At 41.4% G+C, this 15146-nt stretch overlaps 2 protein-coding genes across 3 annotated transcripts in view; both read left to right on the top strand.

The window, feature by feature from the left end:
• The first annotated feature begins 862 nt into the window (after positions 1 to 862).
• On the top strand, positions 863 to 6143 carry rnf126 (ring finger protein 126). 2 transcript variants are annotated; one of them, XM_044133836.1, is made up of 9 exons: positions 863 to 1018; positions 1875 to 1933; positions 2016 to 2076; positions 2147 to 2385; positions 3492 to 3560; positions 3661 to 3730; positions 3986 to 4079; positions 4279 to 4394; positions 4984 to 6143. In XM_044133836.1, the coding sequence occupies exons 1-9, from the start codon at positions 944 to 946 to the stop codon at positions 5137 to 5139; spliced, it is 939 nt and encodes a 312-aa protein (XP_043989771.1). In that variant the 5' UTR covers positions 863 to 943; the 3' UTR covers positions 5140 to 6143. The 2 variants fall into 2 exon arrangements, with proteins under 2 accessions (XP_043989771.1, XP_043989770.1); XM_044133835.1 differs by having other exon boundaries at positions 2013 to 2076.
• Positions 6144 to 9347: 3204 nt separating this feature from the next.
• Positions 9348 to 15146, top strand: part of LOC122840982 (potassium/sodium hyperpolarization-activated cyclic nucleotide-gated channel 2-like) — a 38070-nt gene continuing 32271 nt past the window's right edge. Inside the window, exons 1-2 of the mRNA XM_044133833.1 lie at positions 9348 to 10648; positions 13842 to 14265. Coding sequence (XP_043989768.1) covers positions 9456 to 10648; positions 13842 to 14265 — 1617 coding nt within the window. The 5' untranslated portion in view covers positions 9348 to 9455. The remainder of the gene's footprint in view (positions 10649 to 13841; positions 14266 to 15146) is intronic.

The raw sequence follows: 15146 nt of genomic DNA, 5'->3' as shown, positions 1-15146 counted from the left end.
CCTTGTTGCCTTGCAGCAAGAAGGTCCTGGGTTCGATTCCCGGCCCTGGGTCTTTCTGCATGGAGTTTGCATGTTCTCCCTATGCATGCATGGGTTCTCTCCGGGCACTCCGGCTTCCTCCCACAGACCAAAACCATGACTGTCAGGTTAATTGGTCTCTCTAAATTCTCCCTAAGTGTGAGTGTGTGTGTGAATGGTTGTGTGTCCTGTATGTTTCTGTGTTGCCCTGCGACAGACTGGCGACCTGTCCAGGGTGAACCCCGCCTCTCGCCCGGAACGTAGCTGGAGATAGACACCAGCAACCCTCCTGACCCCATTAGGGACAAGGGTGGACAGAAAATTGATGGATGAATAATATGAGATTGAGATTGGCATGAAAACCCCACAAACTGTGAGAAAACATACTACAGATCGTAATATGTTATTGTGTATGATGCAGGGAAAAACCTATTGGCTAAGAGTCATGAGGACAGAAAGACCATGCTTTCCTCCAGACTGAAACAAAAATTTGACAAATTTTCTTCTTGTCAAATTGAAAAGTGCAATTGTCCAGATGAAAAATTTGAAAGGAATATTTGTATAGATCTTTCTTTCTTTCTTTCTTTCTTTCTTTCTTTCTTTCTTTCTTTCTTTCTTTCTTTCTTTCTTTCTTTCTTTCTTTCTTTCTTTCTTTCTTTCTTTCTTTCTTTCTTTCTTTCTTTCTTTCTTTCTTTCTTTCTTTCTTTCTTTCTTTCTTTCTTTCTTTCTTTCTTTCTTTCTTTCTTTCTTTCTTTCTTTCTTTCTTTCACACGAAACCGGAAGTTTTTTTTTTTGTAAAATTTACACACTTTACATTACATTCTCTAGCGCTGCTGTTTCCTTTTCCTGTCGCTAAAGCAAACGTCAGGCTCTAGTGTCCCTTGCTGCTATCCGTCCTTACAGAAGCACTCACCCAGTACTAGAAATGGCCGAAGCCCCTCCACGGCCCAGCCGGTTTTTTTGTCACCGGTGTTCAGCAGAGATCTCGCCCCGTCTACCGGTAAGAATCACTGACACATATTTAGCCTTTTGAGAAGGGTGGGGAATCATGTTTGAACTGGTCTGGATACAGGTGTAGCTCTTACACAGCCTCGTTGAGTATCTGCTGCGGTTAAAGCCCCGTCGGTTCGGCTAACCCTTCAGGGCAGCAGTAGAGTGTCAGTGTCAGTAACAAACTTTAGGGATAAACTCCAGTTACAACCGAGCGTTTTGGAGGTGTATTTTCAGCGGTACTGTCAAATGAAGATTCACCTAGAAAGAAGAAACCGTTACTACCCGACGAATTTAATAATGGTGGAACACCATCAGGCTAACTGAGGTCAACTTGTTTGGATAAAATAAGTTATCCCATATATATGTGCATGTATATGTATATGTATATTATATATATATATATATATATATATATATATATATATATATATATATATATATATATATATATATAGTATTATTATTCATTCATTATTGCTGTTGTTCTAGCAGCTTGCCCCTGCTGTTGTCAAGCTATTCATTGGAAGCTTCTTGAATGTTACAGTAACATTTACTTTCTAATCAGTCTGCCGTTCGCCTCTTTGTGAGGAAATCAAACCGTTTAGATTTGTCTACAGTGGCTTACAAAAGTATTCACATCCCTAAAAATGTCTCTTTTTTTCATGTTTTTTTAAATTATCATTTTTTCACATCACAACTAAATATTTAAGTGTATTTTATTGGAATTTTAAGTGGTGGGCCAACACAAAGTAATGGACAATTTCTTTTTTCTCTTTCTTTCTCTTACAAAAAAAAAAAAAATCGAATGAGCTAAATCCAGAATGCTTGGCAATAAATTCAGTTTTTCTGATTCTTATTCGTAGGACTACACATGCCCACACTGTGAGTCTGGTTTCATTGAGGAACTACCTGAAGAACCAAGGCAAGGATTTATATTTATCTTATGAACTGTATCAGTTTGATCTCTAAATGTCTGAGTCTTATTTTTTTGTGTTTTCTAGCAGTTCTGAAAATGGGTGTGCGTCCACGTCCTCTGCCAGTGATCAGAATCGCTCCAGCTTTGAGGTCAGTACGACAGTCAACCCAGAACACGTTGTTGAACACTGATTTGACTCTTTTGATTGTGTGATAATAGAACATGGATCAAAATCATTTATTCGCATTTCCATCGGGGTACGGCCCATTCGCCCTTGGGATTTTCGACGAAAACTTTGACCTTCGATCGAGATTATCCACAGAGGACAACCGGGAGGCAGAGAACAGGCGAGAAAGGGAAATGGCTTCACGGCAGCGATACAGTGCGAGGCAGCCGCGGGGTCGACACATGCCACGCCGGCAGGGTTCACGGCACGAAGGAGTGCCCACATTGGAGGGGTGAGACATCTTAAATTGACATTTTTCTTAAAATTTTCAACACAAGCATCCATCTTTAATATTCTTCTTTTTGCTTTCATTCTAGTTATAAACCAGATCACAATTCCCAAGCGACTTTTATTCAGTAGCAGACCTGGGTGCACCCAAAATCTGCTTTTAATCAGTTTAGTAAATTGAACATAATGTAGCAAACATTTCCAGAGGAAGAGTAATGCAACTCTTGTTCTTATTTCTGAGAACAGACTCTTTTTATGTCTTGGATCCACAGCGTTTTGCAGATCCCTTTCCCCCTAGAAATTACAGTGTAACTTGTTTCACTAAAATATTGCACCTGTAGTTTATTATTGAGCTGACAAAGCAAATGACAAAACTTGGGGGTTGGAGTGTGGGTTTAACTTAGAACAACATCCTTTTGACTTGATGATTTTGGTTCATCTGGCTGCTATGGTTATTTCAGAAATTACCCTTTTAGAAAATAAAACGGTCCCATTTGTGTTAGATTAAAACTCGGACAGAAAACTGTATATTCTTGTACAAAACATTTTTTTTATTGTATACAGTACCTTGTAGTTACATTTTTTTTTACTACAAACTTCAGTGTATTTAAATAGGAGTATGTATGATAGAGCCACACACAGTAAGGGAAATAAGAAATAGGTTACATTGTTTTAAACAACTAAAGGCAATGAGTTGCATAAATTTTTAAGTAGGGATATTTGGGTAAAAGGGGTTGAGTATAGATGTTTGCCACACTTTCCAGATTTTGATTAGCCTTCCACTTCACAATTCTACACTACTTTCTGCTGGTGTATCACTTAAAATACTATGAAATTTATGGTCGTAATGTAACAGTCTCCGCAGAACTTCAGGGATATGAATATTTAGCAAAACGCTGCATAGATTAAGATGACATTTTCTGCTGGTTTTTAGATAGACCATAGCTTTAAGGAACACACAGACTGGTGTACATTTTTCATTCTTCGTATGTTGTGAATTGCCAGTAAATGGTTAAAAATGAACTAACTCTGTACACTCGCGCATCTTTTAGATGTTATCAAGAGTGTGATGATAAATAAATTGATGTTATTTGTCTTTTCTTTGAGCAGAATCATCCAGCAGCTCGTCAATGGAATCATAGCACCTGCAACCATGCCAAATACCGGGATGGGACCATGGTAAGGTTCAAGAAGTCACTTGAGATTGATAATAAAATCGTGTTATCGTACAGTGTGAGTGATTGAATATTTTTTACAGGACTGTATTGTTGTTTTGCAGGGGTATGCTGCATTCCAATCCAATGGACTATGCCTGGGGGGCTAATGGACTGGATGCTATCATTACACAGGTTTAATATTATCCACTCATTCTTCTGACTGCAGATAAAAAATATTTTAGATTTCAAATATTCAGTAAACAGTTTCGCAGTGCAGATTAACCCTAACTATTAGAAGCACCCACAAATAAGCAGTTTATTTATTTATAGCATTTGTTAAAAATTTCGTCCAGGCATTTGTCACGTACGAAAGCAAAACATGTTTTCATGCAAATTTCTCCTCGGTCTGTAACTATGAAAAATGTTTCTGTTTTTTTTGCCTTGCAGTTATTAAACCAGTTTGAAAACACCGGTCCTCCGCCAGCTGACAAAGAAAGAATAAAGAGTTTACCGACCATTTCCATTACACAAGAACACGTTGGTAAGTTCCTTTTACACCATGGTGTTGTTGTTTGAACTCAAGAGAAGCTTTAATTTAGTGATTTGTAGCAAAGCCGGATACACTGTTACCCTGAATGCACAGAATCGATCTGACAGCTGTTTCTCTTTGCAGCTTTTCTCTGTGACTCTGCATTGCAAATATACACAGACAGATGGTATGTGGCTTTGTGTTTGTCCAGGTGCTGGGTTAGAGTGTCCTGTCTGCAAAGAAGACTACAGTGTTGACGAGAGTGTTAGGCAACTACCATGCAATCATTTGTTTCACAACGATTGTATAGTTCCATGGCTGGAGCAGGTATGGATATTTAACAGCACTGCTTTTAACTTGATTTCAAATCTTACTGTTGCTGATATCATTAGTTACAACAGTCAGCGTATCTGTGTCTATTAAGGCTGAAGTTATTAATTAAAGAGCCCGCTCAGTGACAAGTTAATATATGGCTTATATGCATTTGAAAAAATATTAGTGATGTACCTGGTTTTGATCGAATTCCAAAACCTCCGACTGTGGATGAATTGAACCAATTCTGCAATTAAAAATGGTCCAAAATGGAAATTTAAAGAATAATTCCATGTTGTCACAAATGCTTGATTCCAGTTGACGGCGCATAGGCTGGCAAAACAATTTTTTAGATTAAGTGGGTAAATACGTTTTCACATTATGCCAAATTGGTGCAGAACTTTTTAGGTCTTTTAATAAATAAGCCATGATTTAAGCATTTACTCTGGTAATCGTGGTTTGGTATTTATTTGATGGCCTGAAACATTTAATCAAAAAGAGCAAAAACAGAAGGAGGCAAATGCCTTTTCACAGCACTATAAATAGATACGTTATGTATTAATGGTGATGACTGATTAACACTTTTGATCCTCTTCTCTTTCAGCATGACACATGTCCCGTGTGCAGGAAGAGTCTTAGCGGTCAGAACACGGCCACAGACCCACCGGTCTTATCAGGAATCAACTTCTCTCCACCTTCCTCCTCATCCTCTTCCTCTCCAAGCTCACCTAGCAATGAAAATCCAGGGAGCAACTCATAGGCTTTCTCCCGCCCCCATGTCCTCCTTCACATCTGACGGCACTGCACCCCGCTGAGACCCACCAGCTCCTCTCTGCAGCTGAGACCACAACAGTTTTATGTCTCGATTCTCGGGGACAAGAACTTTGACTTTTAGTCTTCATTCCACCCCTCTGTGCCGAACAGACGCTGGGTCCAACCCCTGCTGCTATTGTTACTTAGTGTATGATGAGTGAAAGAGGAATGTGAAATAAATTAGAGGTGGGTTTGTGACCTGATCAGAAGCAGTATAGAACCAGAGTGGACTGGGTTTTATTTTGTTTTTGTTTTTGTTTTTGTTTTTGTTTTTCTTGGGTGGGAAATGTCCTCGTCGTGCGGCGGGTACACATTTTAGATAAAAAAAAAAAAGAAAGAAAAAACTATCAACAAAATGCTCTTTTTAAAACAAAACATTGCCAGTGGTGGTGGACTGACTCTTTAGATGCTCAGATTGGAAATCCTCTAAAAGAAATATGTCAACCACTTGCATCTACTTGATCAAGCAACCCAAGCCTCTTGGGGAAAAATGAGGCAGCGTGTCTGATTTTTATTTATTTTCTTCTTTATTTTGCACAGGATTCTGTCTGAGGGTGAGAATGTGAATCTGGATCAAGTTACTGTACAGAAAAGGCAAAAAAAAGAAGTCCCATAAAGTTAATTATGCTGGATGGTTTCCCCCCCTTTTCTTTTATTATGGTCCATTTGAGAAGAGCTCACTCATGTGTTTGCTATATCTTGACGGTAGGGATGGTTGCAGCTTAGCAGTGGACACAACTTTTATTTTTGTAGTGGAAAAAAAAAAACAATTACAAACTTGTGCATCCACGGAAACACAACATACGCAATGTTAGTTATTAAGAAAAAGAAAAGCAAATGGCATGGGATTATTTTACCTCTATGGAACTGGCCAAATGAATTTCACATAATAAGTGTTATTTTATTTGCTAAATTTTTGTACAGTCACAATAAAGTGCTAAAAACAACCAATTCCAGACTCCCCATTGTTGATGCTTAAATAAATAATGTTACTGACATCAGAGAAGATTAAACTACTCAAATTTTGATGTTCAAACAATGTTGCCTCATTTAGAGCGATGTTTAACAAACTTCAAATTCATATATATATATATATATATTTTTTTTTTCTCTGTTTGGCTTACTCATCCAGAATTACATTAAAACCTCATCCCTAAGGCATTCATACCTTTTCCTCTATGTATTTGCATAACCACAAGCATCAATATATTTAGTAGGAATTGCATATAATAGACTAACAAAGCCATGCACTAATACAGGCCTCTGCAGGAGATATTTCCCGCCTTCAGCCGCCACTATCTAATGCAACTCTTTCAGTAACTGAATTAATCAAGTTCTAACAACATTTAATTTCCCTTTGGGATCAAAGTATTAAATTTTTTTTATTTGAATTGAATTTAAGTGGCTTTCAAAGTGCCACTAGATGAGGTCTTGGCACATTCTTCAGTTGCAAAAAGCTGATTGGTTGGATTTGGTGACTTGTTTACATGACCATGACAGAGAGTAGTATTAGGAATTATTGAGAAGTTAAAGGGAAGTTCAGTGAATTTCATAACTGTGATTAAAAAGTTTAATGTAGAAGTCTTTTCCCTTCTTTGTTTTTGGAACATTTGTGTCTCACCAACAAGGTCATCACTTCATCTTCCTTATTTAGGTGAACATACTTCACTATGATCAATGAATGAACCTTATTAGGATTTGTCTCCACCTGTGTATCAAAGCAACATGTTTCTAGGCCAGCAGCTCCACCTGTTTGCTTTTTTTCTGTCATCGGTCTTTGGCTATTTCTTTGTCATTTGCTGTTAACTATGAGAGTTAGTGTGACGTTAGGTAACTAGGCAATGCAACAAATCCCAGTGCAGCAACATGCTACTGACTAATTGGGCAAAGAGAAGCAGGAAGAACAGGTGGGCAGAAACAAATAGACAAAAAAAAGAGGAACAGAGATGAAGCTCACGACTTCCCAGGGCCGAGTAAAAAAAAAAAAAAAAAAGTTGCGCTGAAATATGAAGTAGAGAATGCTGCTTTGCAAATCTGCTCGCTGACTTTGGCGATATTTTTTCTTTATAAATGTTAAGTGCTGGTGTTAGCTACCACAACAGTTTTTCTAAAGTCTCTAGAATCAAATCTGGGTCCAAAATTAGAGTAGATCAAAACTAGATCAGAGAAAACAGGCTAAACACTTTATCTCCACTCTACGAGACCACTCGATTATCATGGCCTAGATGTGTAAGAACGGTGTGCTACGGGTCCTCCGGCTTTGGCCTTTGCCACATGTGCTTTCGAAATGTGGGAGAGGAGATGCTGCTCACGCCACTGTACTGTTTAAAACCAGCTTGATAACTTTTTATAGTGAGGTAAGGAAAGGCTCACTCAACTGCAGCTTTTCTAAATTATAACTCACCTATCACGAGGTAAATCTGTTTTCAAGTAGATCATTTGCATCTGACAATGAGGAGATTCAACAGTCGTGTGTTTGGAAACTGCTCTGCTTTTGGATGGGCTGAACTGAAATGGAAATACATTTAGAAAGTATTCATAAATAACTAGAATATTTTACAGTTTGTCACAATAAACTCACCAGATGTAGTGGGACTTTATGTGACTGACCAGCATAAAGTAGTTCATAACTGTGAAGTGAAAGGTGGCAGCAGTAGAGCTGGTGACAAACAAAGAGCTGATAAAGAGGGTCTGTTGTGAGGACTGCTCTGGAACCTCTGAAGATCAATGTAGGACACTTCATAAAATGAAGAACATAACAGGCAACCCTGAACATCCTCATCACAATGCTGTGATGCAACAACAGAGTGTCTTCAGTAAAAGGATGCTTACAGATCTGCTGCAATACAGACTCCAACAGATCGGTCCCAACCTCAGCCATCACAATCTAAAACGACTCTTTGTAGTTTGACTTGCAAAATCATTTAATTCCCCTCTGGGATTAATAAATCATCACGTTTAGGAACATTGCCGTGTTCTGTCATATAAAGTGTTTTGGATGTAGGTGTTGCTCTGACCCAACATGTCATGTGACAAACTGCAGTTTGGGTCTATTGCAGTTGCTTTCTGCATCAGATTCCTGCTCATCATTCTTCCATAAGGTCAGATTCTGCGATCTACTTTAACTTTGCTTTTTATCTCTGTGGGGTCTTTTTTCCCTCGTCCTGATGATGCTGTCGGCAACAAACCTCCGAGACGTTGGCAGAACCGCTGGATTTAATTTGAGATGAAATCAGTTGGACTCTATTTACTTGTTAGGTGGCTTTTTGTTTCTCCAGATTTTTTTTGAGGGGAAAAGAGTAAAGTGAGGATGACACAAATGCATACAGCACTTTGCAGAATTTCTTTCGGGGAAAAAAATAGAATGTTTTTCCTTCCTATACTTCATGCAATTTCATTAAAAAATATATTGGAGTTTGTTGTTGTAACAGGATAAAATGGGGAAAAGCCTTTTAGGGGCTATGTAGTTGACAGGGACAAATCTTGTAAGCACAATTTTCAGTAGATTGTACCTTAATGAACATTCTGGTGATCAGCAATGCCACTGCAATGTCTCCCAACTAAAAAAAGAAAAGCCTAATATGGATGATAAAAGCCCAGCAATGGCTTGATGTATGTCCTGAGTGTACTTCAGTAATGAACTGAACAGTAAGGAACAGTTTATAAATACAGATGCATGTTTTGCTTTAATTTATCGGATTTCTGATCAGGCCAAACCTTAAATGATTTGACCTTCTCCTTGCGCTTCTGCTTGTGACCATCTGCTTTGGGATAGAGTAGATTTTGTGAAGCCCCTAGAGGGCGCTAAACACATGCCTGGGGTACCATTGACCAAAGGAAATTGTCATAGTCAAAAACGGGTGTAAAAAAAAAAGAGTTAATGTGAACGTTTAGTAACACGTGGTGATTCAGTGGCTTTTTGTTAGCTGGTTGTGTGTTGGAATGTATTTAGATCATTCTCTCAGGTTCGCATTCAACCTGTAAGTCGTGACAGGCGTGAGCTGGGAACCTTTAAAGTTCGGTGATCTGTGCATGATTTACCTGTAGGTCTGATTAGTATAGATGTCGGTTAACGGTAACGCAACGGTAAACGGTGCTTTGTGACAGGTGACTGAGGGGAGAAGTGCAATAGTTTGAAAAAAAAGTCACGTCCATCCCTCCCTCTCTTAGTCCCTCCTTTCTCCCATTGTCCCTTTTCTTCTGCATTCCTCCCACCCCTCGCTGGCTGGCCTTTCTCGAAGATAATTGGAGGCAAAACTCGATATGCTCAATGTCATGGACAGGAATGAGGTCTCACCGGCGTCTGCTGCCACCATGAAAAAGAAGGCGGTGGCGGGCAGCGGGTGCAGCCACATCAGTGCACCCAAGGCAGCCCCGTCCAAATGCTCCAGAAGCCCCAGCGGACAGAATTGCTTGAACCCCGGCGCAGCCAGCGGTAGCCAGCCCGGTCTGACCAGCGACGTCGTGATGGATGAGATGGAGGAAGGAGAAGAGGAGTCCAGGTTTCAGCATCCGCGGCTGCGCCGAGCCGGGGGGAGCGGCAGCAGCGGAGGTGGAGGAGGAGGAGGAGGAGGAGGCGGCAGTATCAGGATGAAGAACTTTACGCCAGGAGGGGGAGCCGCGTCCTCGGCTTCCAGGAGAGACTCCAACAAGGAGCTCTGCCTTACGCACACAGAGGACGTTCCCTCCGCCTCACGGCCCACTGCTGCCTCCAGAGCGACCGAGACACCCTGTCCGGGCGATGCTGCCCAGCGCGGCGAGACCTGCGGAGCGTCTGGGGCGGACGCGTCGGATTCTGCGGTCGGGATAAAGGTTTCCAACGCGACAGCGGGTGATGGTCGCAGCGGAGTCGCTCCAGCATCCAGTATGAAATGCAACAAAAACGGAGAATGCAGAAGCAGAAGGGACTCGGGTACCGGGAGCCTGCGCTCAATAATCCCCAAGCAGGAGAAGCAAACAGCGGGATCGGGGAGAGCCGAGGACGGAGGCGCTGCCAAGCGGGGAGCCTGTAACTCGACCACAGCCAGTATGGACGGCTCGATCACGCCAGGCGGGTCTCTAACCGGAGGGCAAGGAGGGGAGAGCGCCAACCCGGGCGCCACCCCCGTGTCCAGCGGTGTGCCTGAGAAAAAGGACTCCAAGGTGTCCTTCTCCAACGCGCCGAGCCGGAAAGCCTCCTCCTCGCTGTACGGCCCGACCCAGACTCAGACCCAGCAGCCGAGGAACTCTGTAACTTTCCAGAAACAGGAGGATGGACCGCCGATTGTGCCGGCCGAGGATGCAGAGCCTCAGGGCAGCCAAGCCAGCTTCATGCAGCGGCAGTTTAGTAGCATGCTGCAGCCTGGAGTTAACAAATTCTCCCTGCGCATGTATGGCAGTCAGAAAGCAGTCGAGAAGGAGCAGGAGAGGGTCAAATCAGCTGGAAACTGGATTATACACCCTTATAGCGATTTCAGGTAAGAGACGGGGCTGCCATTGGTTGAAGTGATTAGAGGCCCGCAAAGGTCCTCATCTACAACTTACTTGACACCTGAGTGTAGTGGAAGCGCAGGAAACACATGCATTGTTACCGTCCAGCGCTCATTTGTCATTCCAAACGTATCTGCATACAATTTACCAAAGAAACGCCGTCGACACCACATACCCCCCTCACCCCACCCCACCCCACGAAACAACCTGTTGTCAGGCACTTTAGCGAAGAGTGTCCTCTCAAGGTTGTAAACAAACCCTGTTGCAGTCGGAACAATAGCTTGTCTGGGGTGCTCTCGCAAGCCAGGCCTGCTATTACATCTCGACTTTTCACAGCACGACGCTCACACATATTCATCAAAGAAGGCAGGGCTCCGACGAGATTTATTGCTCATCACGGAGTAAAAAAAAAAAGAAAAAAAAAAAAAAAAGTCTTTATTACATTAAGAAGGCGGCTAATGATCGTTGTAACATCGGCTCTGCGACAGGAGCCGTGCTGACAGGATGTAGGGTAGATGGGAGTGCATGCATGTGTGCGCGCGATGCACTCAGTAACGGAATGTCACCTTGAGCCAAGTGTGCGAAAAAAACCCTCAAGCGTGCTCGCTGGAGACAGATCCGCCCGAATGACTCCGGGATCCTGTCGTTTATCGATGGATGCGCCCTGTTTGACGTGCGGATAACCCCGTCTGGAGATCCAGCGGCTATTTCCGTTATTCAAATATTTTCTGGATAAAAAGAGCGCTCTGTGTGATTAACGTCCTCCCGTTAATTTGATGAAAGGTATTGGGGGTTGGAAAAACGGCGGGTTTTTATTAATGTGGGCTGAACCCGGCTGAGGATCAGCACCACAGGGAGTGGACAGCTCCCCTCCTTCTTTCTCGGCACCATTCATATTTGGCCACATTGTATCACATAACGCCGAGTCAGATGAGCACTAAAAGCCAAACTTGAAGACAACTGTCCGGATATAATTCGATGACGAGTCACTTAAGAGATCCCTCACACCCACACAATTAGACGCTTCGGTTGCCCGCCCCCGTCTCCCCCCCCCTCTCACTCCATTTCTTATTCTCATTAAGGCTCAGCAGCAAAGTTGCATCAAATATTATCTTCGTGGCGTGTTTTTATTTTGCAGGAAGCAGAGCTTGTTGCATAAGTCGCAGTGTAATGACTCAGCGCTGCACCTGTCCTGCAGAGCTTCCTCTGACGGGCTGAAACCTCACTCCTTTTCTCCTCCATCCCCATCTCCAGACCTTTACATCACCACTATTTACGCTATTTGCCTGATAAAATAAATTAAACTCACTCTGGCAACACTTGATTACCAGTTTTCCCCCCATCCCTATTAGTTGAGCTACTTCGTTCTAAATTGATGTTTAATTATGGTGAAATGTTGCAAATCACATGGCTCTGTTGACATCAGGCACTGGGCAACTAATAATAGTTTTTTTTTTTTTTTAAACGTTTTTACCTGCATTTTTCTGACTGCTTTTCCCTTTTTTTCTTGCCGTTTATCTACCAAATTGCCATTTAAGTGTTTAAATCTGTTCTATCTAACTGCAACAAAAGCCATAGAGTTACATGTGATTTTTTAAAGGAAACATTGGCAACGCTAAGATACTAATTTACTGGAACAAACAAAAAAAGTTTGGTCTACTTCAAAAACAACAGAAGAACAATCAGTCTGTATTATATCTTTGATTGCGACCAGCAGGGCTTTCTATTCTGTCCATTTCCCTAAGAAAACCTACTTAGTTTACGCCTTTTTAAAATTTATTCTACCTATTTTATCAATTGAGTGCCAAAAATAAAACACAATAAAACACATGCAATGAAGATGACTTCAGAGATGCACCAATCAATTGGCTAATCTTTGAAACGGGACAGTTTTCACTTAATTGACTCTGACCATTCACTGGCAGGTCAAATCCAGACAATCATTCCATTAAACACATCAAAATGTCAGACAGTACAGGATTCAGTCTTTAAACACATACTGCTGTGCTTTGATGGACATTTTATAACTTAGTGAAAATCAGCTGAAGGTGTGAGTTGTGCTTTTGTTGCTTAAATGGACATAAACTTGCCTTTTCTTCCTTTTCTGCTGGAATCAAAAGGACTATCTCTATCAAACGAGCCGAAGCACTTCTTTTTGTCTTTATTTGCAGCTGGTCGAAATTGTAACTAGCAGAAATACTTAGAAATGGTTATTAACCAAGAAACGAACAATAAAGCCCCTCCCTCCTGAGCTGCACTTTAAAAACATAAAAATAAAATAAAAACTTGTGCAACTCTCTGGCAGCAGAGATGGAGAACAATGACAATATATATGTATAAAAAAACTCAATGGATATTAGGTGAAGCAGAATGTACTTACTTTAAAATCATTGGAAAGATCAGATTTTAATACACTTAAAGACTGAAAAAATTTTTTTTTCCCATTTAAAGGTATTTCTTTAATTAACTACTATGCATAATAAAATACATACATTAAGCATGGCATTATGACCAATAGAGGCACATTGACTGCAACACAAAGTGTATTCCTTCTGTCAGAAGCAGGATTAACTTCCTGAGCATTATTAGCTACAGTAGCTCATCTGTTGCATTGGACCACAAAAGTCAGTTTTTGCTTCCCAAGTGCATCAGTGAACCTGTCACTGACTCACCACTCTTCCTTACTGTGACCAAAGTTATTAGATATTGATAGCAGTAGATTGGGAACACTGTGCAGAAGCTGCAGTTTTGTAGATGTTCTCACTGACCCAGCTGTGAAGCCGTCACAGTTTGGTCATTATGGAACCTCCTCAAATGATTATGCTTTTCACCATCTTTGAGGATAACATGCTAAATACTTTATCCTACATTACTTTACTTAAGTAATGTAATGTGGTGTTTCACTCACAAGTGCAACGACAAGTAGAAAATTAATGTTATTTGGTCCATTTAAGTGGTCATAATGTTATGTTTGGTGAGAGTAGCTACTGAGTTAGCTTTACTGACCATAAATATTTGCATTTCTAGGCAGGGAATGATTAAATATTGCACTTTGCTCCTGGTTTTCCAACCTGAGTTGAAAGCTTTTCTTTTCTTGCCCGATCTGACTCTGTGTTTGTCTCGCTCTTCTTCCCCTCACTGCGGCACGCCCGGCATTGCTCACCACTCCAAACGACTCAGGTTCTACTGGGATTTTACAATGTTGCTGTTCATGGTGGGCAACCTGATCATCATCCCCGTGGGCATCACTTTTTTCAAAGAAGAAACCACAACGCCCTGGATCATCTTCAACGTGGTCTCCGACACCTTCTTCCTCATGGACCTGGTGCTCAACTTTCGTACTGGAATCATCATCGAGGACAACTCAGACATCATTTTGGACCCTGAAACTATAAAGAAGAAGTACCTAAAAACTTGGTTTATAGTAGACTTTATCTCCTCCATCCCGGTGGATTACATATTCCTCATAGTGGAGAAAGGGATCGACTCGGAGGTGTACAAGACGGCTCGGGCCCTGAGGATTGTCCGCTTTACCAAGATCCTAAGTCTTCTGAGGCTGCTGAGGCTCTCCAGATTAATACGCTACATTCACCAGTGGGAAGAGGTAAGAACACGTTTGTAGAGTTGCACTTATTGATTATAATGCTGACAGACACAGAGGACAGTGTGTCCCTTGTAGTTTAGGATAAGAGGTCTCTGATTTGTCTCCAATATGCTGGTTCTGGCTCACGACCAAGTGGACAATCTGCCTCTCAATCTGCTCCAAGTAGCCTGCGCTCCTTCACCTGAAGGCGGCTTTATTGATGCTGTCACTTGCCAACCTGAGAAAAACAGGTTCCTGACAAATACAAGAATAAAAGCAATTTGGAGCACTGACAAAAAAACAACAAAAAAACAGGGTCCATTGCACATCTGCCTCGGTGACCTTGCAGTCCTGCCCGTGGCATCAGGCAGTCTGATAAGCAGCCTATTATCAGGGCAAACATAGTTAATCAATTAAGGCACCACAGGTGGAGCAGCAGAGGTGGAGGATAATGATAATATTCAGCACTGCAGGGGCCATTGGCTGTGATTAGACATGTCACAAATTAATTACAAACTGCACCACCGCTCAAATGACCGGGCAATTTATAGACCCAAATATGAAGAACTACATTATAGGAAGATATGTAAATAAAAAGAAAGAAATAAACAAATGCTGTAAGGGAACGAGTGTGACGTACACAGGGCTACTGTAGCTAGCAGTTGTTTTGCAGAACAAATTCCTTGTTGGAGTTTTCTGTTAAATATTTGTAATGTGCTTGTAATACAAAAGTAGCACCACTAAAAATACGACTCATCTTCACACTTAGAAATTATTTTGGTCTTAAAGAATTGTCACAACAAGGTCAAATGACAATAAAACAAGACCAACACAACTAACCTTATGTAGATTTCTGAAAAATGCTTAACAAAGAAAGCCGTTTGGAAGATTTTATTGAACAG

Source organism: Gambusia affinis, linkage group LG12 (genome assembly GCF_019740435.1).
Source record: "Gambusia affinis linkage group LG12, SWU_Gaff_1.0, whole genome shotgun sequence".
NCBI classification, from domain to species: Eukaryota; Metazoa; Chordata; class Actinopteri; order Cyprinodontiformes; family Poeciliidae; genus Gambusia; species Gambusia affinis.
This window is presented reverse-complemented; position numbering and strand designations above follow the sequence as displayed.